Source organism: Dermacentor silvarum, chromosome 3 (assembly GCF_013339745.2).
Source record: "Dermacentor silvarum isolate Dsil-2018 chromosome 3, BIME_Dsil_1.4, whole genome shotgun sequence".
Taxonomy (NCBI): domain Eukaryota; kingdom Metazoa; phylum Arthropoda; class Arachnida; order Ixodida; family Ixodidae; genus Dermacentor; species Dermacentor silvarum.
In genome coordinates this window covers 213823284-213849214 of record NC_051156.1, presented here as the reverse complement: position 1 = coordinate 213849214, position 25931 = coordinate 213823284, and the positions used below count along the sequence as shown (strand labels likewise).

The following is a 25931-nucleotide window of genomic DNA, read 5'->3' as shown; positions in this document are numbered from 1 at the left end:
TTGTTTGCGTGATTGCGAGTAGCACGCTATACAATTTGCCTACAGTAAAGCAATCTTGTTAAGTGACTCGCTTCCAATGCTTTTCAAATCGCTTACCCTGACAACTTCTATAGTTTATTCCTCGCTACGTTCTTGCGCACTGCCCCCTTCGAAGCGACTTTCTCTGCGCTTTGAGTTTCACTGCGGAGAAGCCAACTAAAACAAATGTTTGTTTCATTGTTTTTTGTCGGGGCTGGCAGTTACAAATAAAAAAAAAAGAAGAAGAAGAAGAACTGTGCGCATGAAGCTTTCTCTTCTTCACTTCAAGTCTGTCCCCGTACGTTTGGAACCAGTTGTCCCTAGTTATTCCGGAAAAATTGCAACTGCTGGAGGCTCCTCACGTGGTCTTTCGAAAGCCCGAGTTGCTGATCAGATACCTCTAGTCCGCTAGTGAAAACACCAAGCGCTTTGCAAAACTTGCCTCCTATGACCAGGATAACCTGGCGAGTGTTTTCCGCGAGTGCTTGGTGGCGAGTGTTTTTGGTGTGTATGGTATTTCTCCAGAAAAACATAGCCGCATTTGTTCGTAAAAATAAAAAAGAGGAAAAAAGAAGAGAGAGAGAGAGAGAAAAAGAAGGCTGCATACTGTGCGTGTCCGACATTCATTCGCCGATTGTGAAGAACCACACGAGTTGGTATCATGGTGGGTATCAGAGACATGATGCAGCAGAAGCAAATAAAACATCTTTAATTGCAAGACGTGTTTCACAGAAGGCAACGTTACTTCCGATAGTCGAAAATAGGCCATGCGGCAGCCGCATTTCGATGGAGGCGAAATGCAAAAACGCCCGTGTGCTTGCGTTGTAGTGCACATTAAAGAACCCCAGGTGGTCAAAATTAGTCTGGAGCCCTCCACTACGGCGTGCCTCATAATCAAAACTGGTTTTGGCATGTAAAACCCCAGAAAGACGAAGAAAAATAGGCCATAGCAGATGCGTTCTGATTACAATATTTTCCAAAATAATGTAGCTTAATACATAATGTTCTGTAACATGGTTTGCATGCTGTCTCCATTAATATTGTGGGAGCTAGGGGTGGCGGGGTTTATTTCGATCGTGAAAGATGGCCACGAATGCAGGCAATATACCGCGCGAATGGCCGCTCGGGGCACTTTGCGTGTATTCGCGGGCAAAACACCTTTATGTAGCACGTATTGAGCAACGGAAAGCTATATCAGGAGTTTCTCATGTTCCTCTACAATTTTCTCATTGATACTTTTCATCTATTTATAATAATTGAGGAGTTGCTTAATTAAGACTAATTATCTAACTAGGCGGAATGCAAAAAAAAAAATACTAGTAGTCCGTTATGCTACAGCTAAGGCAACTTGAAGGCGAAATTCCGAACGCTAACTCAATGACACGACGACCACTTTTTTGCTGAGTCATCTCCCCTCCGAACCCATTAAGCAGTAAACTGTGCAAGTCATCCTTATTTCACCAAACACGGACCATGACCCAACACTATTTCTGCTGAGTCATCGTCGCTCTGAACCCATATTACGCAGTCATTTTTGCAAGTCATCCTTAATTCACCAAACTCGGACCATGACTCTGCACTTTTTTGCTGAGTCATCATCACCCTGAAACCACTTAGTCATTTTTGCAAGTCATCTTGTTTTTTTGCAAGTCAACCTTCCTATGATTCACCAAACTCGAACCGTGACTCCGCACTTTTTTGCTGAGCCACTCTCACTTGGACCCTCAAATCTCACATATATTTTCTGCAAGTCACTCCCCAACTTCATAACCCCTTGATTCACTCTTAATTCACACATGATTCACTCTGATTCAGCCTATCACCGCTTGGTTCACCTTCATTCAATCTATCATCTCGGTTTTACTTCCATCACAGTTGGTTTACTCTATTACTCCAAATTTTCAATTTTCATCACTCTTGGTTCACCCTTTATTCACCTTCATTAACTCTTAATTGACTCTCATTTACTCTTCATTATCTTAGCTCACTCTATCTCATCATTAATGTTCGTCTGACTCCTATCACCGAACTAGAACCCTTTGATTCACCATCAATTCAATCTTAATTCACCTCATTCACCTCTCTGTATACTCATTTTTTATTATTATCATTACCATCATTAATATCATTAATTCTCAGTTCTTGGCCACTTCTCAGGTCTTTCGACCCATTTTTCCGCTTTGACATGCTAATTCTCATAATTAATTTAATGCCTATCAGGATCCTTTATCAACATTTAAATTCCTCATGTAATTAACTATCGAATGATATATAATGTTATGGGCTTTGTAATGATCTTATTGAGTTATAAATGATTTGTACATATTTTTACATATTTTTCTATTTTTGGCTCCCCTTTTTCAGGGTCACCTCAAAACGAGACGTATTGACCCTTTTCGCGGCGATCCCGTGGGCGCTGCCATGTTTGATCACGTGGTGACGCTTCCATTGCTTGCCTCGACTGCCTCCGTTACCTCCTTGTTTACAATGGAAGTGTACGACACCGGCGCGGCTTGGAAAACCTCTGTTTTCGGAGATATCGTAGACGGTGACTAGGTGGACGACACGAAGCTTTGATCACAGCTTCAGAGAACATGCAAAAGCGCCTTCGGAGCTGATTAAGCTGTAGGTCCAAACGGCGCAAGCAGCGTATATGGGGCTTGTTCTAAAAGCGGGGCTAAATATGTATTCAAAGCTATCCAAGCTTTCCGATTATGCATTCAGTCAGGATTAGTGTGTTTTGCTATTTGTTCTTTATTCAGCAAATATTTTGAAGCAGTGGCTTGTCAGTTTCTGACTCAGCGAAGTTCCTCGATCGGTGCGGCCACTATCTGATTATTTTCCGCCTAATCGCTCGCGGGTGGGTTCAGTTCCGATAGATTTGTTCTTGCTGCGCACAATGCTTGAAACGTAGCTGTTTTGTACATTCTAATACTTTGTAGCAAATATATATTACAGCTAGTAACTCGCTTACTCTTGTGGACCATCACGAAACATTCAGTTTCGACCATTCGTGCGCCATAGGTGTAGTCCGTCATTTATTGTGCATATACAGTGCGCATATATTCAAGAATGCGCCCATTCAGTTATTCTTGATACGTCGGCGATAGAGTGGGCGTAAGTTTTCCTGCCATTTGGGACAGATGTGTATATATAACTTGCGCGAAATTTACTATGACAGGAAGCGGCGCTACTCCCTTTGTCATTGTTTAACTAGTGGTACTCACTCTTGCCGACGTTCTGGGGATGAAGCCTTTTCTTTGAAGGTTAGCGATACAAGGCTGGCGGATGAGCAAATTTCTGTATCCTCGAGGAAAGCCTTACATCACGAAGTGCCGGTAACACGTTCGGACAGTTGCAGCAGCAGTCCGCGAACTTGGCCACACAGATTCATTCTATTCCTTAATATGCCAGTCACTATTTTTGCAGCCCACTACTGCACACGTCTTCAATCCACATGATTCAATCTAGCATGATTGGAGCACAGTGTGTTAGCGAAAACTCAGTTGCCTTTCCGACAGCTGATCGCACAGAAGCAAGGTAGAAGCGGTAATGGTTTCGTATTCGTGCGCTGTCGCTGAGGAGAGATATGGCTCGCCGCCGTGAGCGCCATCTCGTTTCTCTAAAGCAAACTGCTCCGCGAAAAGGGTCACGCGTCGTCTGCTTCAGCGCGTCCTGAGGAGGCACAAAAGGCAATCCTCGCTGCTCCAGCAGGGTATGCGTAGTGACAAAAAGCACTAATCGAGCGTCAGCTGTAGTTTTGTTAGACTTTTCAGCGTGCAGCGGAAAGTGCCCGCGTTCAAAAGGGGGGGGGGGGGGGCAAATGGCAACCCCCCCCCCCCCCCCCCCCCCCCACACACACACACACTTTTGCCAGTGAGGGGGTAAATACTCCCCGGTAAATACGCTTATGGGCTCATGATTTAAAATTTTAGTTTAATTTTTTTTTTACTTCCTTTACCTGGCCACGACAACATGCGGGAAAGCACGGTCTAGCTCACACGGTGGCACAAAACACGGCGATTAATGCAAACCTGCGCGTACTACGCCTTTGACACGGTACGAGACTTAAGGAGCAGCATACACATGAGCACACACAATCATAACAAAACCGCCATTGTACCGCGACAACATGGCCGCTATCAGCCGCTAGGCACCACGTGACTGGGTAGGGCCTCTCCTAGCCTCTTCTCAGCTTTTGCCTGGTCGGCGAAAATGCGTATGGAGGGTTGCTCAGCTGCCTCCGTGTTTACAATGATGTGCATGACGCCGGTGCGGCTATGTTAACCTCTGTTTCGGCGGATATCGTAGACGGTGATCGGGTGGACGACACGAAGCTTTGGCCAGCTTCTAGGAGACATGTAAGCGTTTTCGGTGCTCATTACGCCTTGCCCAAACAGCGCGTGCAGCGCTTGTACTAAAAGCGGGGTTAGAACTGTATTCCAAGCTGTCCCAACTTACCGCTTATGAATTAAATCACGACCAGTGTGTTTTGCTCTTTGTTATTTATTCGACAAACACTTTGAAATGGCAGTTCGTCTAGTTAATGACTGAGTAAAGTTTCTCGGTGCACTCTCCGATTATATGTTATCGCTCGCGGGTGTGCTGAATTGCGATAGACTTGTTCTTGCTGCGCAGGATTGGAACTGTTCTGTACTTTGTAATAGCTAATTGTAGCAAAGACTGTTACCCTGTGAACCATCACAAAACGCTCAGCATCGAACATTCATTCGTGTGTAGCCGGTATTGCCGCCGTCACGATTCGACGCATTGATTCAAATGTGTGACCTTAACTTATTATTGATAAGTTGGCGATATATTTAGCCTAGGTTTGCCTGTAAATTGGGTTGGGTGGGTGCTAAAGCGCGAAAACCTTACCTTGACATGAAGCAGCGCTACTCCCATAGTCACTGTGTAGCTAGAGCCTAGCGGTACCCACTCTTGCAGACGTTCCGGGGTTGAAGTCCTGTCTTTGGAGATTAGTGATACAACGCTCGCCGAAAAGCGAATTTTTTAATCCTCGAGGAAAGCACTGCATCACAAAAGGCCGGCAACACGGGCAGTCCTTATGTAACAGCGGTCCGTGAACTTGGTCTGATTCAATTCATTCCTTAATATGCCAGTCGCTATTTTTGCAGCGAAAGGCTTTCCTCTACCGTTCATTTTGCGGTATAAACGGAGCACAGTGCGTTAGCGAAAACCGAGTTGCATGTGTTGCATTTCTGGCAGTGCAGTAGCGGTAATGGTTTTGTATTCGTGCACTTTCGGTGAGGCAATGCACTGCGGAAAGCGCCATCACGTTCCTCTTGAACAAACTGCTCCGCGATAAAGAACGAAAGAGCAATTTTTTTTTTTTTTTCATTGCAAGATGGGAGAAATGTTGCTTACTTGTTAGCATTTCATGTCAACCACAAAAGAAAAGAATTTTATGTTTTCAGATGGTATCAACAATGTGACCCATTAAACTATTTTGTGAACGAGAGTTAGCCAATAATGCAACTTTTCTTCGCCATAAATTAAATGTGGTAGTGGAGAAGTGGTAGAGCAGCAGCTTCAACGCCATGGGGTTCTTGGTTAATACCCACATAAATTCGGTCTCTTTCATAATTTTCGTTTCCAACGCCCTCCACTATGGCGTGCCTCATAATCAGAACTGGTTTTGGCACGTAAAACCCCAGAAAGAAAGATTTTAGTTTCCAAGACTTCGAGCAGGAAGGGCAATTTTGCAAGAAACCATAACGTTACAGGGTCACCCGGATACCGAGCTCTTATTAACTGCCTTGTCCAGTAAAAAAAAGCATAGTAATTGGCGGCACACACAAAATCCACATGCTGCAAATGACCGATCGATTGTTTGATATGTGTGGTTTAACATGCTAAAGTAACACTGTGGGTAGAGAGATGTCATAGTTGTAGGACTTGGGATTAAAGGGGCCCTGAACCACTTTTTATCGAAGTGGAGAAAGGCATTTGAAGTGAAAACAGGCGATTTCAGATATACTTTGCCGCAAAAAGTACTTCAGTGCGTTCAGCAGAAGCAGAGTTATTGGCAGTCAAACACAGCCTCTGCTGTGCTTCTGTTCCTTCTTCCATGCCTTGCACTGCGAAGGCTACGGCGGAGTGGGGCGTGGCCATAACGCTCCACCTTCTATGGCATGCAGTTCAAATTTAATTTAATAAACAAGCCACGACTTGATTTTGGTGCCTACGACACGCTAAACGTAAGCCAAACGCGGTTGTCGTCAGCGAGCCGCAGCGCACTTAGCCAGTGGACTCGGGGCGGCCCCCCGCGGCTGCCGCGGTATCTACGCTGGGTAGCTGACCACAGCTACCAATAGCAGCTGCATATGGGAATCCACTTTATTACGAAATAAAGTGCCCAGAAGAGAGTGAGGAGCAGGCTTCCGTTTGAAAAGAGCTTTTGAGAGAAAGGGGACTTCATGCTCCGCATGCGAGCTCCATGCACCGCGTACGACAGCAAAACTTGGCCGAGATGTTCACAGCAACGTATGCTACCCGCGGACTATGTTATTTCACCAAGCCTGAGGGGTGCTTCAGGGCCCCTTCGAAGTGCATCATAAGCACGTGAGTGTTTTTACATTTCTCCACTACTGTAATGTGGCCGCTGCAATTGGGAATCGAACCCACGACTTTGTGCTCAGCAGCAGACCGCAATAGCCACTGAGCCAACGTGGTGGGAAATGACCTATTTCCAAGATTGTAAGAACAAAGGTGCTGTTCTCTCCGACTTGGAAAATCAACAACACAGATCAATTGACTCCGAACACCACCCGTGCATAATAAAATAGATGAAACATTTAATTCGTAAGGACATTAATAATCGGTGAAAATATTTACAAACACTTGGTCAAGAGAGGAAATACTGACTTATGACAGGTTAAAAAACACAGATGAGAAGGTGTGGGTGGTGGGTGGGGCAGGGATACATGGCATGGGCAAAGGGGTCGAGGAAGAATCACTTTGAAGAGAACCTAAATACAAACTTATAAGGAGAGGGAGTAAACTCCAAAATAATTTATTAAATTGTGGTTATGCACTTCACGACTCGAAGGCCACCAAGTTGGACTCCAGTAAAAAGAGGGGTGGGGAAGGGGGGACGCGACAAGGAGGAGGGAATCGGTGCAAACAGTTTCTGAAGCGGGAGTCCGAAAACAAGTTCAGATTAGGTTGTGCAGTCCAGGAAGGGCAGAGTCGCAGAAAGTGGCAGGCAATATTGATACAAAGCGTCTGTGCACTGTGCAATGCCAGTGCCGGAAGCTTTGTTTTCGTCTTAAGTTCATTCCAGGTAATGCCCGGGACAGACCAAAAGAAAAAAAAACAGGGAGTGGGAAGGCGTTCTTTTTTTCCTGTGGCAGGGTAGATGCTTGCATTGAAACTGTCAGAAGCAAAGCCAATGGTCAATTACAAATTTAGAATGAGGAGGGGACAAGTGGGGGGAAAAATTTGTTCACTTCATAGAACGAGTCAAACGTAAGAGGATCACAGTTCAAAGAAAACAATTTTAGCAGTGTGGAAAGATGCAGCCCTTTGGGCGCAACAAGTGGCGTGCAGAGAAAGTTCCCACGATCAAAACAACAACAAATAAGAGAGGAGCTGAGAGCGCAGTTTTTGCTTTCACTGGCTGCCAGCATCAAAAGTGCAAGTTGCTCAAGAGTTTTGTCTGAGGACTGGAATCGACGAACGAGTTTGTTCATATGAATATATTAACTAGCTCTTACAATAACATTTTTTTTATATACTCATAAGCAAAGGAGAGGAAAAGAAAAAACTAGTTCTATACGCTTCCTGTCGTCTCCTCCTCTCGGCTGCTTGCAAGCACTTGAGCACTGGCAGTCAGTGCAACCTCTCTACGATAACAACCATACACAACAATGGCCAATTGCACGTAGCTGCAAAGTGAGACTTGGCACAGCAAGGAAAAAAAGCACAATTAGAAAAACCATGTACAGCCAAGGCTCACACGAACGTGCACGCACTGTGGAATGAAGTGTTGCAATAACTGCATGTCAGTTTGCTCAATACACCTGGTACACTTATGGTTTAATGTGTCCCAATTTGACAATTTTATGTCCTTGAAGTCGGCTATGTGCTTCGTACAAGTCAGACCATGGCAAAAATGTGAATTAACATTTTCATGGCTGCTCACAGAGTGCAGGTCCTTTGGAATACTGAGCGAAAGTGCAATAAAAGTTTGGTTCCCGAGTTACATGTATGGAAAGGTTAATTTTGATCGGCGTTACTTCCACTGCATGGATTCTGGCACTGTAAATATTACGCACAATTTCATGGAACACTAAAACGTGTCCTTGAAGGGTTAATCATTGCTGCATCAATGTTAATTGATGAAAACAACTACACATTCATTTGCTGTGAAGGCAGAAGCTGAGCAAAACACTCTCGCAACAGCAATGCTAAACAGTGACCACACTGTAAGAAAGTGACGCTAGTTAACTCTGCACGAGTCTGAAAAGTGCAGCATGAAACATGTCCCTTGTCTCGCTAACTGGAATTAAGTACACCTTGTATAGATAGGTGCAAGACTTGCAACTTCTACAAACGCATGTGAACGACAAGATGACCACATTGCTTGGTATTATACTAGGCTTGCAGCATTCAGCTCGGACACAACCAAGCGTCAATGTTTTAGAAGCATTCCAAGTAACCTGCACCTGGCGAGTATTCAGCCGAGTTGTAAAGGCGCTTCTCGGTAAACAACAGAAAGCTGGGCAGACGACAGCTAGACAAGCAAGGAGGTGTCACATTAACGCACACATTCCAACACGAGTTGGTGAAAAGAAAGATACCAGACAGAATGCCAGGCAGTCTTCAGATTGTAAAGAAGAAAAAGAAGAGAAAAACACATTCATGTGCACCCCGAAGTCCACAAAGAGGCTGACAGATGCAGCATTTAACTTAGCCCATCTGTCCTCCCAGCAGCGCCAGGAAAAAAGCAGCCTTACAAAAATAACGAGAGTATTTGTGTGTCGTCTGGGGCAGAGCGTGGCAGACACAAAGAGAAAAATGGAAAGCTCTCCTTTCTTCTCACTTGGCGCCTCACTCACAGTAGTAGTCCCATGAAGTGCGAGGCGATATTACTATAGTACAATGTGCTTTCTTTTTTTCTTGTTTTGCTAGCTTCCTGCATTCAAGTTTTTCCAAAACAGCAAACAGCAGGTTTTGGCAGTACTTGCTGGCTTTCTCTATCTCTACATTCTCACCGTTTGTCGCAAGGGAGGGGGGGGATGAGGGCGAGGAGTTAACTTGCGCATCTGCTACACATTTTCTTTGGTATGTCACTGCTAGCGCCATGGCGTTTGCCGTCGTGAGATCCATACCACAGCGTGCAAAAACAAAACACAAGCAGTTTCGTTTCAGCCAAGGGGAAGGGAGTAAACAAGGGAAGAAAATGGGGATCAGCAGGCAGACAAGACCAAAGCTATAATCCCTTTCTTGGCCTTAAGAGGGGGGGAGGGGGGTCTAGATGAGGAGGCGAATGCTTTTTTCCATCTCTCCCTCTTTTCGGCAGGCAAATTGTAGAGGCGCAAGGAGGAGAGAAGGGCTTCGAGACAAACGAGTGAGAGACTCTTGTCCCCGGGAAGTACTATCACCGGGGCATCTCATTCACCCATTTGCGTGTAGGTGGCTGCGTGTGTATGTGTGTGATGAAAGTGGTTTCCACTGCACCTCGGAGGATGCTCCACCGCTCGCTGGCAACGATGCCATGAAAAACGGCGCAACGCACACGCATTTTCTTTCACACTCAAAACAGTCACACCAATCACTCGCGGCAGTAGTCACAGCATCCACACCACCAGCCCGGCACAACAATTCAAGTGTCCACTGAAGTGTCCATGGAAGTGTCCGTTGTATCGTAGAGTTCCTCCGTGCACTACGTGTACAGGCGTCTTCATGAGCGGGCATAAGAGTTTGCCCGTGCAGGGACTAAAGCTCCTCCTGGAAATGTCCTCTTCATTTTTTTTTTGGCACGTTGGATGTTGTGCACCATCGCCTTCTTTGCAGCCTCTCACCTCAAGCAGTTTTTGAAGAACACACTTGGGTCAATGTCAGTTACAGGCGGGCTCGAGACCATGTAGAAGAGGCTCACAGGCATTGTGGCTTGAAGGCTTTTCTATGTAAGAAGATGGCAGCATAGCAGCTACGCTCCCAGTAAGACTTCTCAATAGCTGCATGGTTGGTCAGTAGGAAAGTGCGTCGAAGCTTCCTGAAGAGTCGGTGCAACTTGCCAAGATGCTCGATGAAAAGCGAGGAGGCGAGGCGATCTGTAGATTTTTTTTTTCTTTTTTTGTCTCGCCATCTCTCGCTGTTCTCTGTGCTTTGTAATGAATAGAAAGTTTGTTGGCTTGTGGTCCTTGTGTGCAAAAAGACGGCACCGCACTGCCATCATGACGAAGGCATAAAGCTTGTCCTTAGATTACTAAGCCAAGATTGTCCTATTTGGGTTTATGAACGTATCGCAGCACAAGGTATCCTAGTGCACGGAAGAAGACGAGGAAGCTGATGAGTACCAATGTGTTCGCCCAGATGGGCAGTGGCATGCCGTGGTCACCTATGATGTCCTCGACAGGAATGACACTCCCCCCGGTATTGCAGGCCGTGAAGTGGGAGTTTCGTGACAGGCACCTGCCGATTGAAAAACAACACAGTATTCACCTGGACGCTCTGTACAATCTAATCAAATGTCCAATCTACAGTAACTGCACCTAGAAATAAATTACACATGCTACATAGTTTCCACAGCAACATACCAGATTTAAAAAACAGTCTGACCTCATTACAACAATGTCAGATTCGACACAAAAGTATGTTTGCTATATCTGAACATTCATTATATCCATTATATCAAGGTTGGACGTAGTAAGATGCCTTCATTTGTTCATTTATAAACTATCGCTGAGATTACATGATTTTGATCATTATCAGGGCATTACAACAGCTACAGCAATTGTAAAGATCTGCTATAAAGTGCCTTAACAGCTATAGCTGTGAAAACACTAGCACGAGCCATGTTGAATAGCAGACATTTATAGTCATTCAAGACCCTCGTATGCAATAACAGACACCTTACATGCAGAGGAACATTTCCTAATCATGTGCACTTTATAGTACAGCTTTATGCAATATTTCTTTTCCCATCAGATATTAAGGTGTATCTATTTAATTAGCAGTTAAAGCATACTTGAATAAGGTAATATATTTGTTCCCGTTAAGGGATTTCCATTTCTAGTTCGGTTCACTGCAAAACGATATGTATGGCAGCATTTCTTAGTGTTAAAGTAAGTTGGCTTGCTAATGTCTTTTAAACGATAGTATGGTGTGTCTGTATTACAAGTAAATATGTCAGAGTTATATACATGTCTGTTAGTGGCATGAGCCCATGACTCGCATAATGGCCAAGATCTTGAAAGAGTCGTCATAACAAGTTGTATGCATGCTCATAGTGAATAAAATGTTCATTTGTTTGTTCATCCATATTCTCCCGAGACCCAGACACAACTATGGAACATAATCGCTCTTCAATGTGGTTTTTATTGTCTACTGTTATGTAACGAACTTGAAAAACAATTTTTAAAATTTATATGCCTCGGTTAGTTGCCAAAAGCTGTGTCTCCATGTACGTCTCCATCTCACGTTTGCAATGGTAAAAACTGCATTTCATGGCTTAAATGCTGAGATGCAGATGGAACTACGTGTAGTACATTGCCATAGTGCTGCCGCGTCCGGTATTTTCACGCAATCTCAGTGATTTCGAAACACCTCAAGGCTGCTTTCGGCAGTTTGGGACGACACAGACGTCTAGGTCAATCGAGTGTCAAATTTCTCAAAAGCGGATGACAAGAATATGAGTAAACCACTTCTTTACAGTTACACATGCACCGTACATCATACCCAGAATGAATATTGTGTAATCACTTCCAAGTGAATTTATAAAACATTTTGAAGGCAATGTGCAATGTATTGTACAAAGGCTTTTAGGAGGATATAGCGATCTAGTGCAACTGTTACTTTGAAGGAACCTTTTCATTTCTTTATCTGCCAAGCCACTTGCACGAATAGTTTGAATGTTCCCTGATGTAACACCTAGCAGCCTCCCTATATTGAGGTGAGTCCTCAAGGCACGCAACACCATTACGCCCTGACCCTCATGGAGCGAACTTCCCCGACGATGTTCGCGGGTCAAAAATGTAGCGCGACGCGCCGCTGTGTTTTCGCCTCACCGCCCCTCATGCGACGATCCAGCGGCAAACGCCGCCGAGCCGCTATCAATGTGGCCAGCCGTGACGCAGGATATTACTGTTTTTTAAATGTAACCCACAGTAAGATTTAGCATGTTGCGACACTTAACGTCATAACTTAGTGTTTTATAATTTTTCTTGAGTTATTTCTTCTACAACATACGCTATTCCATTACGCTTTGAATTTCGCATACATAGGGTAACTAAGTAATTCTATGTGTGTGTGCTTCAGGAAAGTGCGAGAGGCAGCGCAATGTAAGCCAGGAGTGCGTTGTATTTTTACTTTCCATGTCCACCGATCTGCAGCGAAACAGACAAGCAGTCCAAGCTGTCTACCATAGCCCCCGAAAGCTTCCCATCTCAGAGGCCATATGCCGTCGTCGCGCCTATCTCCCAACTTTACCGACAGGTGGCGCTCGCATCTCAAAGAAAATTTCTCTCGTTAGGCTTAAGCGCGTTCGAAACGAGAAGCGATCTCGAAAATTCCTCAAGATTAGCCATAACACTCTCTTGTCGAAGCGGCATGAGACTAAGCAAAAGCCGTTTGCGTAGTCATTTACTACGAACGAAGTGAATTCTACAAAAACAACGCCAAATTCCGTTCGAAGCGGGCGACCGGGACCGCTGCCATGTCTTACGTAAACTGAATCCCATGATGCCATGACCGGAAGTGCTGCCTCCCGATTGGATCGGGCTTGTCGCCGCGCGCTGGACGCTTCCGGCGGCGGGCGAAAATATCTATCCCCTCCAAATCGGTGGCGCGCGTCGCGATTTTTGACGCCGGCCGACGAGCGGCCGCCGTCGGACAAAGTTCGCTGCTTGGACGCCGTAAATTCGTTCTATGAGGGTCGGGCTTTACTGTTGATTTTGCAAATGCACTCAACATCAGGACATGACACAAATGCTGAAAACAAATGTGCCTTCCCAGTGACTGCTTCCACCATGTCTTCAGTAAATGGTTCAGCCTATCAGCGCACATTGAAATTGACTTTCCCGAAAGCAATCAGTCCAGAATGTGAACCTACTGTCTCACTTTATCCATGTGTGATATCATTTTTGCATGGCTTTGACCTGTTCCTAAAAGTGAATGCACTAAGTGACCAAGCAAGAAACCCTTCTCAATTGTGGGGTTTCCTAGAACTAGGTTCTGCCAGTTGATTTCGATTCATAATGAACTACGGAGGAAATGTGGAATCGATTCAAATAGTCCTAGGTTCAAATGAAGGGTGCCTTGAGAGCATCAAACTGTGTTCATTCAAAACAACTCTTCATAATGAATGGCCTTTATAAGGGGGGTATGGGCTCTAAGCAAGTTGCGACTATGATTCCTTGTGCATTCTTAGCATCCTTTCAATGGAAGTATCAAAAGCTATGACTGCGAACAGAGGAGAGAACCTAAACAACGCTACTGGAAAGTGATGAAACACCTTTGAGGCGCTGACAGAGAAATGAAACAGCACTATCATTCATCCATGCCTTAATTGCTGTGGCACTGAGCATGTCAAAAAAGCTGTCACTAAAATATGGCCAGTGTGCTGCATGTTGCTACTGGACCCACACTTTGTAGAAAGCACGGACAACTTAATTTTGGCAAGCACCGAGTTTTTGTTAATAACCAACTATTCACAAAAATTTCATGTTGCAAACAGTTCACGGGACCAAATATCGATTAGGGCAGCCCTTTATCAGCGTGATAACATCATAAAGTTTGGTGTCCACAAACTTTATTTAAGATTATAAACAGGAGCCATGAGAAAATCAAGCTGGCCGAAGAAAAATCTACAGAATCAAGAAAAGCTAACTGCTAATGCGTCTGAAGTCCACCTACTGCCGAACGCTGCCTAATAATGACCATGTAGCTGGTGTAACAAGATTGAATTAAGAAACTCTCTCTTACATAATGTATATATGAACGAGACAAAAGGATCTCAGGGGCTTGATTTTTTGTTAGCAACAACCACATGAAGAAAACAGACAATGAAGCTAGAGAAAGCATAAACAAAATGAATTACGTTTACTTGAAATGTAGAAATACTAATAAGGAAAAGAGAAATAAAAGTGGATGAAAAGATAACATGTAGGCGAGAGCCAAACCCACATCTTCCGCATCATGCATGATGTGCTTTGCCAATTAAGCTACTGTGGCAGCCTTCTTCCCATCCACATTCATAGGAACTTGTGTGTGGGTCAGTAGCGCACCCAGGATCACTGCCAGGGGGGGGGTTGACAGTTTGCCAATACCATCTAAACAGCACTAATTTCAATTTCTTCATGGAAAATTGTCAAAAAATGCGCTTTTTGCGAGTGTGCAGACGATTGCACGTCTTACATCTTAGTTGCAGTACTCAAATGCGCAAGGAAAGAAAAGGGGTTAAACAAAAGTTAAGTCGGCCTCAGGGGGGGGGGGGGTTACAACCCCCGAAACACCCCTGAGGCCGACTTAACGTTAGTCCTAAGATTTTTCGTTCCATCGCTCTTTGTGCGGTCCTTAACTTGTTCTCGAGCTTCTTTGTTAACCTCCAAGTTTCTGCCCCATATGTTAGCACCGGTAGAATGCAATGATTGTACACTTTTCTTTTCAACGACAGTGGTAAGCTCCCGGTCAGGATTTGGCAATGCCTGCCGTATGCACTCCAACCCAATTTTATTCTTCTGTAAATTTCTTTCTCGAAGTAGTAGTAAATTTCAAGAAAGAAATTTACTACTACTGAACTAATCACCTTATCACTGTTCAACTATCAATGAGCCGTAAAGCCATATTTGCACCATGTGCGGCAGCATTTACATAAAAGCTATTTCATGACTTAATTTACGTTGACATCAACAACAAGCAATGACACAACGATGAACGATAAGCACCACAAATAAACAAGCAACAAAGAACAATAAGGTTCTAGACAGTGACTCACCTGACCTCCGGCCCACTGCTGAACTCGACTATGTGCATGTTCTGGAAGGCGTAGTGCACCATGGAAAAGTACTGCAGCCACCGTAACCAGTGTGGCAGGGAAGAGGCGTAGTAACCCCCAAAGAGCATTGTGGACAGAGAGTACAGTGCCGACACTGTCACAGACACTTGGAGGTCGGTGCAGGTGGCGCCGATGAAGAGTCCAACACTCTGCATACAGCACAGAAGGAACAACTCAGTTGCACAGCACCAGACAAAATAAAAATGAAGACACATGAAACATATACGAACTCAGAGTAGCAGCTAATTCGTACAGCTTCGTCTTTATTACTCTCAGGGGAGTGTTGACAGACACGTTGGTCAGTGCAATATCATGGAGCGCCTCTGTGAAATTATTGAAAGTAAGGATGTGCGTGTGCGCATAGCATCCTCTTGTGTGAGCATTATTGGCTAGGCTATTCCATTCAGCTCGATGTAGTTCCTGCCACATAACCGCTGCCCATTATGTCAGCTGGCGCCCCCCTGAGATGACTAAAGACTTGGAGAGCTGTACGTCTAGTACAGACTAGCCTGCATATCTCTACTAAAAGAATTCAATGCACAGAAAACTTTACAAGGAATCAGTCTCTGAATGAGTTCAAACTATCTGCTAAATTTATTGAACACTGCGCCACAGAAATATGTCTGATGAACAAATCAGTGTTCACGAGCAGACAGACAAAGTGAGAATGCATGCTACCCTACGCGACAGCAAACCAGAAACAATATTTTTCATTCAATTAGCTATATCGACATGCTATCTGCACATAATCAGTCCCTCTTGAGACAGTAAGCTTCTATCAGTTGATGCATTTCTTTGTTCATGCTTTTCCAAGTAGCGGGGCATGTTGCTTCGAATAACACCCCAACGATAGCTAAGCTTGTGGTTCTTATGAACTGCTTTTACATCAAAACACAGCTGTCGTTGCTGAACTCAGCACTGGTCCTGTCCACTTTCTGTCCACACTTCAAAACCCTCCTTGCCTCGCATCATTTACTGAGTGTAGAAAAGTGCAGTACAGCCCTTACTCCTCCACAATGAACGAAGTAGTTGTTGTAAAATAGCAAAAATGAATGAATGAATGAAAAAGCCACAGTTCGTCCGAAAGGCGAAGCATCGATAGCGATAGCAATGTATTGGACAGCTACACAAAGTAACGTTTGTCGGCTAGAGGAGGCGACGCGAGTTTGCCTGCCTCCCCTAGCACGCGCTTGATCATGTTACCGCGAGACCGACAGATGCGAGGCCGACAGCCAGCCAATATGCCATGTTGTCTTTCCGTGCAGTAAATAGTGGAGGTGATATGAACCGGTGCTCGTTCACACTCATTGTGTGCTTCATGCTCTTAGCACTCCTTGTAACACCAGCTCATGGTCATCGTCCTGTGCATCAGTGCTTGCGGTCATCGAGTGAACTCAGTTCATGTGTCTTTAGGCACGTTACAGCACGCTTAAGTTAGTAAGTGGATGTTTACTGCAATTTACATTCCATAAAACTACGAGCCTTACTTCGTTTAATGCAGTTAAACCTACTTATAACGAACCTCCATATAACGAATTCCTGGATATAACAAAGTTTTTCTATTCCTCGCCGTTACTCCATAGAAGCACATGTATTTGAGACCTCTACGTAATGAAGCGGCAGCGGGAGACCCCCTCGAAATAAAGAATTTTCCCCGCTGACAACCTAGAGATTTCGCCCCAAATTTTGTCATTTTTGCGCGAGCAGCAACCGGAAACACCTTCTCCGCTGCGATGGAATGCGAGGCGAGAGCGAGCGCACGTGTGCGTGCGTGCGTGCATGAGGCAGGCGTGCATCCCTCGACCCGGCGTTCTTGCCGCCGCGGGCGTGACCTTTCTCCATCCCTTCATTCAAACCTGATCCCGCCGCTTGATGCAGCTGGCCTAGCCCACCAAGCCGGCACTCTCCTTTTCCAGCTGATGTTGCCGAAGGAAAAAAGAACGCGTTTTTTTTTTTTCAGCACGCACTAACCCGGCACTAGGTGACACTATACGACGCTACGACGCCATCGCATCACTCGCTCTTCGTTTCCGATGCCTCGTGCTTGTGCGAAACGATCCGCGTCCACGCATCCAGTACCTAGTGTGACATTCCAAGGATGAGTGCTTCAACGAAAACGGAAAACGGGTGCGCGTTACAATCGAGGGTGCGTTAGAATCGAGTAAATACGGTAAGCGTTTCTTTTTCAAATTTTCGTGCCGAACCTGCATATAACGAAATCCTCTTTATAACGAAGTTTTTCTGGAATTTGTCAATTTCGTTAGATCCAGATTTAACTGTAGTCGAATACCTTGCTATCTCTATGACTGCATCGCCTTTTGGGCATAACTGCAACATTCTTTAGTGACATTAGCTCATAAAGTTTCTCGGATATGTTTTTTCTTGCATTATTTTTTAAACGTATTAATGAGGTTGTACTTATTACCCAAATCGAGTGATATTTGAGAGCAATATTGCAATAGAAAAGAATGCAATATTGCAGACAAAATTACATGGATTGGCACCAAAAGTGCGTACTGTTTCACCGCTGTTTTAGAAGGTTGTTTACGAAGTAAAATCACTTTTCCTCTCAATAACCAACTCAATGCAGCACTGAAGACAACTGCATGCTTGGAACATGTCGTCCTCATTCATGTGAACTACTAAATTTCTGCTACAATGGCAGCCTTCTATTCAGTCTTGCATTCTGCAGCTGTTTGTTGCACCCTCAGCAACTCTCAGATGTAGTAGTTTAGGAGACTTAAATCTGGGGAGCTAAGCAGACAGACGAGTGACATGGTCCCAGGGGTTTTTAGAAATTCTTGTGTCAGTAAGGCTGCGTGGTTGAGAGAGAAGTATTGCTAAAAAACATACGGCCTATCTCAAAACACCGCCTTTGTCTAAAGCTTCAAGACAGTGTCCACCACCTTAATAAAGTAGTTCACATGAAGAGAAATATTTTTATGTACAGAAAGGAGGAGAGGTGGGCTTGAGCTATAGCTAGCTCCGGTCTGCTGAAAAATGCAAGACTAAATAGAAGGCTACCATTGTTTGAAAAATTTAATGGCTCACAAGAATGAGGATGACTTGTTCTAAGCACGCAGTTGTTTTCTATACCGCATTGAGTCTGTTATTGCGATGGAAAGTGGCCGTATCTTTTCCCCTCCTAGTTAATATGAAGTCCTTAAAAAAGTACAGCAGCACGATGTCTTCACTGCTAAAGACAGCCAAGACCATATGGGGTGACGAATACATAGGCACCTCTTCAGGGCCTAATGGTACATGTCATTAAGTATGTTCTTGTTTCATGTTTGGTAGTGTCTGCTTGGGTTTGATGTTGCCCTGCTTTCAATGTTTCTTTGTCATATCTTGTCTCCTTTGCCTGTCATGCACATGCATGCAGCGAGTTGGGAACTGCATACATTGCGTGCTTTTCCCAAAATAAACAGAGTTGCCAGTAGTACCACGTCTCTGTTGCTGTTGCATCCTTTAGCAGTGGTTCTTTTAAATAACTACATACAATGTTCTGCTTTGTGTATTAGTAACATGCATGAGGGGAGTAAAAAATATGTATATACCAATTATTGTCATACGAATTGCAGTGTCAGTCTCCACTAGACAGTTTTGATACCACTGAAGAACGCTGAACTACTGAAGGCGGCAACTTATTAGGGCATGATGTCAAGGCAATCAGCCCAATAAGTGCCAGCACATACCAAATGTTACATGAATAATGAAGCCATTTATAAGTGGCTCCTTCCACTGATCCGCTAGCTCATTTGCACATGGAATTGGCATTTCGTGACATTTTTCGTTTAGCACTACCACGTTTGAATGCACCACTAGCCTGTTTTTCTTAGAAAAAATAAGTACATGTTGTCTGTGGCTATGAGGGACCAAGAAGTGTAGATTTTCTCAACAACAGAATGGTGGCACCATTCGATACTGTTACTGCAAACATGGCGCACGGTGATCTTTCACTGTAACAGATACAATGACAATGGTCCATTTCTTTCACCGAGACAATAGGTACTATTTCAGTCCCACATCGGGCAATGTGTAGTCGTAATTTAATCTTTTAAAAAATAGGTAAATACTGCTTTCAAACATTGCATTAAATGAAGTACACTGTAAAGTTGCACATTTGTGTGGAATCTGAAAGCAACGTTTGTATAAATTGTCAAAATCAACATGCAAGCCTCACCTGCGATACTACTGTGCTTAGGACGAGGAAACCCCATAAGCTGAGGAACGTCTGTGCACTGTGAAAGCCCAGCATGGGGTAGGCGATAAGGTGGAATGCAGACGGTAGCGTCAACGTCAGCGGCAGCTCCCCTATCATCTTGGCCAGGTAGTAGGCTGACAGGCGGTAGGCGCCCGACGCCCGTTCCTTGTTGATCACTTCACGCTCGGGAGGAACTGAAAAGTGCACAAGGCGACACTTGTGTGGGCATCATAGGGAGCAAAGTGGCAATGCGAACTAAATCATAATATATATATACACACACACACACACACACACACACACACACACACCTACGTAATGTTTCATGCATGATCAATAAAAAGTGTATTCTTGAAAATGTTACCTAAATACCATATTTTCTTGCACATAAGATGTCTCTGTGCATGAAATGTGCACGCCAAATTACAGTCCTTGAAAAAAAAAAAGCATTTGTCCATCGACACCTAAAGAACTGTAACAGAGTGCGCTCAGCTAATTCTAGCCTAACAACTGCACAGCACACATAGCAAACAGTCTTGGGCATGCCTCTAGTGAAATTTCACCTCACCTAGCCAACACTTCACAAATAACAAAGTGCCTGCATCAATTAAGTGGTCACATCCCACAGCAAGGCTAGAGGCCCAGCGAAAACTGTCTTGGACAAAAAATACAATTTGCTATGCAGTGCCCACATCCTCCATGGAAACGTACGAGCTCCAAGCCTTCTTGCATGACATCATGGCTCGAATCATGCAGGCCTTAGTGTTATCTAGGAGGTGTTTAACTCTGCACACCCAAGCCGAGGCTGGTTCTATTGGTTGATGGCACAACACTAGCAGCGCTTCATAGCATCGAATGCAATGTGACCTGCGCATTCAGGTCAGCACACCAAGTGACAAGTTCAGGCACATGATCAATACCAAAGCCCTTTTTTCGGTGTGCACCTAATTTCTTGCAACACTGGTCAGACTCATTGTTTCATTAACAGAGCCAACATGGGAGCATTCACGTGCATGGCAATTTTTTTCTTTCAGAAGCACAAAGTGTCTTCACTAGTTCTGCTACTCGTGGCTGTCTTCCAGCACACATCTACCTCAGTATGTCACTACTATGCCAAAGCTCTCGAATGAAATGCTGCCTTGTGAACTCGTAAAGAAAGCTACATGAAAGACGAAACACCAAGAGGAGAACAGCATCAGGACAAGCCTGCCATGTTCTTACAACTGAACGACATAAATTGAGAGTTTAGTGCTTGTCTTGCTGTTCCTCTCTCCTTTGTGTTCCCATCTTTCGTGCTGATCTCTTCATGACACAAGTGTACAAAATCACTCAGCTGCCAATCTTTATACCATGAATACTATCAAAAGTTTATGGAGCACAGGATTCAAGAAAAGGCTTCTCACAAAATTAAGCATATAGGTCAAACCGTGTTCTATAGTTAAGAAAATATTTATCTGCCTATAATGGGACTGAAGACAGAAAAACTTTGATCATGCAAGACAATGAAATGCTTAAACCCTGGAAAACTGGTACCTGATTATAATACAAAAAGTGAATTAGATGAATCAAGGCTCCGAGTGAAACCTCACACTCTACACAAGATAGTATTACTGCAGTGTCTGGAAACATTGGGCAGATGGCCTTGAATAGTCAGCAGCAGTCATTTCCAACACAGAGTATTCCACTAGTTCAGTGGTTGCCCAAACAACGCAGAGATTCAGCTTTTATGTGGGAGGCATGAAACTTCTGACACAGACTGTGCAGTCAACCGCAAAAGTTTACCGATTGCAGGATCTGATCAAATGTTGAATTAACACTATGTTGTTTTTATATACTACAACGGGCTAAAAATATGAATACTACCAGGCTGCATATGTGTGTCCAGGCTGCGGAAATACTCAATAGTCCATAAACTTTTGCGGTTGACTGTACTGACAGGACACGTTATACATGAATGCACAAGCAGTTACGGGCATGCAGGGCTCGGAGGGGTGCAAACATACGAACATACAAACAAACGAACAAACAAAAGCAGAAACAAACAAAGGCTTCACAAGCTGAACAAAACAAAAGCTTTTTTTTGGCAGCCATGTGGAATCCTATGATGGTGGGGAAGGAGCAGGGAAGAGGAAGGTAAAAAATATTCTTACAAGATATGAGTGCGCCAAACAACGCAAACAGCATCCAGTATGTTGTGCTGAAGAAGATCTGCAAAACAAAAAAATTGTTAGAGAGGTGCCAGGTTCTTGTGTAACACAACTGCTGTAAAGGCAGAGAGAGAAAAAAAAAATGATTTCTCCAGTAAATGTAAGTATAACAAATATATATAATTCAGCTTTTCCTAGCACATGCAATCTTACATCCAAAAGGGCAGCTTTATCATGAACAGCATACCATAGCATATTCGACACAGTAGACTTGTCAATGAGCACAAAGATTTAGGGACTTTCAGAGTGTCGATTATGAAGTGTAACAAATAGTCATATCTCGTTCTTTAAAATAATGTATGCTGCCCTTTGAAAATTATGTGTTGACAACTGTAGTGTCACTGATAACTGGTGAGCTTCACGAGTTGACATGTGCTTGGGAGTAGTATCTAGGTGCCAAGAACCTTGTTGACTGTTCCTGGCTCACAAGATTATCCTGTTTACAGATTCACAAGTGTCATCGAAAGATTAGGGAGCTATAATTGTGATGTATACAATTTCGTGTTGACACAGTAACAGCCCAGACAATCTTTTACTATCTTATGTCCCAGTCTTCAAACAAATCGCGCACCACGTCAAGAAGGACATCTGCTGTTCATTGGCAGAGAAACAAGAGTTATTGAGTATTTATTAAAGAAAAACTAAATATAAATGCCACACCAAGATGAAGCACTGCCACTACTCCTTTAGAACTAAATTTCCATTATTTTCATGATGGAAAAGAAACAAGCTGTTAGAGGAGGAATTCACAGATGAAAGCCGACTTTGCCTAGTTTACAATAATGTTCAATGACGTCACAGATTTTGTAGCTTGTTTACAAATTCAGGATCTTTTTTCCTTGAACAAAAGGTCTAAAAATGCCATCAGATTCAATGTCCTACGAATTACAAACCAAACAATCAAAAACTAACCTCTAATAATAATAATCCGGGGTTTTACGTGTGAAAACCACAATTTGATCATGAGGCGCGAATAACTAACCTCAACGTCTCACCGTTGTAAACTGCAGTGTCAAGAAGAGCTGTTCTAGGAATCAAGAAGTGGTGCTGCCACCCATCTTTCGCTCGTACATTGTTTGCTCACTTTACCAGTGCCTTTCTTTGGGTAAAAGTTACTTAATTGCTTTTTAGGGATCTGCCAACTTGAGGGCTGTAATGTCAGTCATTCACTTTCGGGGATATCACTTTCAGTCTACATTGAGTAAGTGAGCCAAAATGAATATAATGAACAAAATCACACACCTCCCATATGTTATTTTCACACCATGCACTTCTAGAGTGTATTGACCATATCCCATCACTCAAATGAGGTGTCAGAGTGGACATTATGTCTCACAAGATGTGAAAGTACCCTCAAAAGTGATTGGCCAAGAATTTTTTCTGTTAAGCAGCAACACGCAGTACAATTCCACACAAGATTTAACGTACGACCTCCTGTACTGACACCACCATCCAACAAGTTTCCAACAGCTTTGTCCAATATGACGCGACATGTCTGAAAGATGACTGCTCAGAACTTTGAAGGCGATGAAACCTGGCTGAAACTTGTTGGATGTAGTTGTAGTTAGTTACAAGAGGTCATACTTTGGATTGCACCAATTTGTATACTGTGTGTCTCCTGCTTTAGAGTCTCTTTAGCACCCTTTAGTGTTCCTTTATAAATACAAACAATACACTCCACAATGGTGCCCCTTCGGCATCCAATCTCTTCAAACTAGCCGGCAGATCCCACGTCTTGTGGGAATTGATGTTATGTGAAGCAGTGTGCGGGGAAGCCTACCAAGTTAACGAAACGACCATAAGAGCACCAAGATGTAGGCGGCAGTTGCATGACCTACATGACACGCATGGCAAGACATTCGTGTCATGACCAATCATTTATGTTCAAACCCATTTCAGTGGTTTCTGGGTGTTAATTGTTTTTCACTGCCATTGTCATTTTTGCTGTCATGCTCATGACTGACTTCTACCATTATCCTTTAGTGTTTCCTTCACTTAGTGCCCACATCCGAACCCATTCCAGTGGTTTCCGAGTGTTAAACTTTTTTCGCTGAGTCACTGTCATATTTTGCTGAGTAATGGTCATTATTGAGTTCTTATTGTATTCTACTATCATTCTGGTTACTACCATAGCCATACTTGCACCCATTATCACTAATTCTGAGAGCACCAATGAGAGCACCAAGACGCAGACGGCTAGATAGATAGATACTATCAAAGTGGCAAATGTTTGCCAAGAAATGCTTTGCATTTAAAAGCACTCACCCAGCCCCTGATGTCAGCAATAGTTTCTTCAGTGCGGTCCACTTGGAACCAGATGAGCCCGCACACAATGCCCAGGCCGATGGTCTGAACCCAGTTCAGCTTGGACAGCATACGGCCCTTGGCTTCGAGGAAGTTACGCCGTGTCAGCACTGACACCTGAGTCCAGAAGGATGTTGGCCACTTCTGCTCATGGCCCAAGTCGTCCTGACTGCTGAACACAGAGCTGCCAACTTCAGACCACGAAGAGCGGCCCGAGTCCTCGTCGTCCCGGATGGCTGCATCGCAAAAGGCGGAGACGAAGAAATGAACATTCAAGTGAGCTGTGCCAACATTCTAGAAATTGTTCCCATGAAATTAATTAAAAGCCTGGCTATACATAGTTTGTAAATGAGGCAAGGTTTTCCAAGGGTTTAAGAGCAACCACATCAAATTTCTTTTTTTTTCTAAAATTGCACTATGCAATTGTAGTGCACAGTGCTGTGATGCGGCCTTGAAAATTTACCTTTTCCTGCTAACTAGTTTTCTTTTCCTGAAGCAAGGCAACTAATGTACCATTTGTTTCATTGAAATAAATTAAAATCCTTTTCCTGGTTATACATAGCTGGTAAATGAAGAGAGGCCTCCAAGCATATAAAAAGCTGCCAGCATCAAAAGAATTTGTTTTTTTAAATATAGCTACTTTTGATCATTGTGCACAATGTCATTAATATGCCCTCGAACTTATTTTAATTTTTCGAGCTCACTGCTTTTATTTTCAGATAGCAAGGCATTTAAAGTCTCAGAGTCTGCTTTTGTATAAACTTTAGCTCCGTTTTGGTTCCGAAGACAAGACTATTCATGTTGACACTTGAGCCGGTGAAATATGAAACAAAACGTTCTACCCAGTCTAAAGCCAGTATAACCATGAAATATTAATGAAATGAAATATTCAAGCAGTAATATTCTATACTGAAAATTAAGTCAAGAAGCTCCAGTCAAGGCTACCTTCAAACAGTGGAAAGGAGAGGGACACGTCTGTTAAAATCATCTTCAGTTCACAGGCAACTCAACACTAAACTCGCACTCAGGATTCCAAAGAGCAGTGTCATATAATAAAGTCAGATATAAGAATTAATGTTTGCAGGCAATATCATGACATTTGTAACCTTGCAATGTCTTCAATGAATGAATTTTATTGTATTCTCTAACATTATTCTCAAGCACAGATGTTTCGCATGTCTTTGCGACTAGATTCAGCACAGAACTTTGGCACTAGAAATGCAAGACTGCTCTTGCAAGTCATGCAGCTCAAAGCAAATTAGAGGGGAGCTCAGTTTTTCTTCCCACGTGGTAGAAAATGAACATTCAGAATGTTCTGCTGAAAAACTGCAAGAAAAGCACGGCACAAACATGGCACAAGCATGGCATAAGCATAACACAAGCAGCGCACATTCGCAAGAGCACGTTTGAAACTTGTGGCGCACCAATTTTGCTGTACACTGTGGGGATCTTCTTCTCGGGGTCAAGCATTACTCGCAATTCCACTTGCTTAGACTTTTCTGCGCCTGGCTTGTCGTCCTCGGACACAGCCCAGACATACTGCTGGTTGTCCCCCGGCAGCTCTTTGTGACACGAGTCCTCCTCCGTGTGCCTGTGAAGTGAACGTCGGGAACACAGTCAGCACAAAGAAGTGTCAAGTCTTGCTTTTCCTTCTCTTACATTTCCGTATTGTTTTCTTTTTTTTCTGCCAAGTATTCTATATTTCTGTGCACATACGAATATATGGTACAGATGTGTAGTATTGCATTTAATGCTTTCCTGAAAGTTCTTCAGTGTAGCACAACCAGTACAAATTAAGGACACAGAATGGACAAGAGACATACATAGCGCTAATGCCCAGCTTCTTTTTTGTGTCCTTACAATGGTTGTCTTCAAGATGATGTACCAACAAGCCCAAATCACAACACTAATGATTTACTTTCTCATTTACTCTGATAATATCTGTGCTGTGCCA

The 25931-nt window shown here is 43.7% G+C and overlaps 1 protein-coding gene and 1 long non-coding RNA gene across 4 annotated transcripts in view; one reads left to right on the top strand and one right to left on the bottom strand.

Moving 5' to 3' along the window:
- The first annotated feature begins 4232 nt into the window (after window positions 1-4232).
- On the top strand, window positions 4233-20721 carry LOC125944146 (uncharacterized). The gene is made up of 2 exons (XR_007466160.1): window positions 4233-4379; window positions 20501-20721. It is a non-coding gene; the product is annotated as an uncharacterized LOC125944146 (long non-coding RNA).
- Window positions 6813-25931, bottom strand: part of LOC119446630 (uncharacterized) — a 181217-nt gene continuing 162098 nt past the window's right edge. For all 3 annotated transcript variants that reach the window (XM_037711114.2, XM_037711115.2, XM_049664300.1), the window contains exons 10-15: window positions 25402-25568; window positions 23939-24213; window positions 21617-21674; window positions 19446-19660; window positions 15203-15411; window positions 6813-10680 (exon numbers count right to left, since the gene is read on the bottom strand). In XM_037711114.2, coding sequence (XP_037567042.1) covers window positions 10491-10680; window positions 15203-15411; window positions 19446-19660; window positions 21617-21674; window positions 23939-24213; window positions 25402-25568 — 1114 coding nt within the window. In that variant the 3' untranslated portion in view covers window positions 6813-10490. The remainder of the gene's footprint in view (window positions 10681-15202; window positions 15412-19445; window positions 19661-21616; window positions 21675-23938; window positions 24214-25401; window positions 25569-25931) is intronic.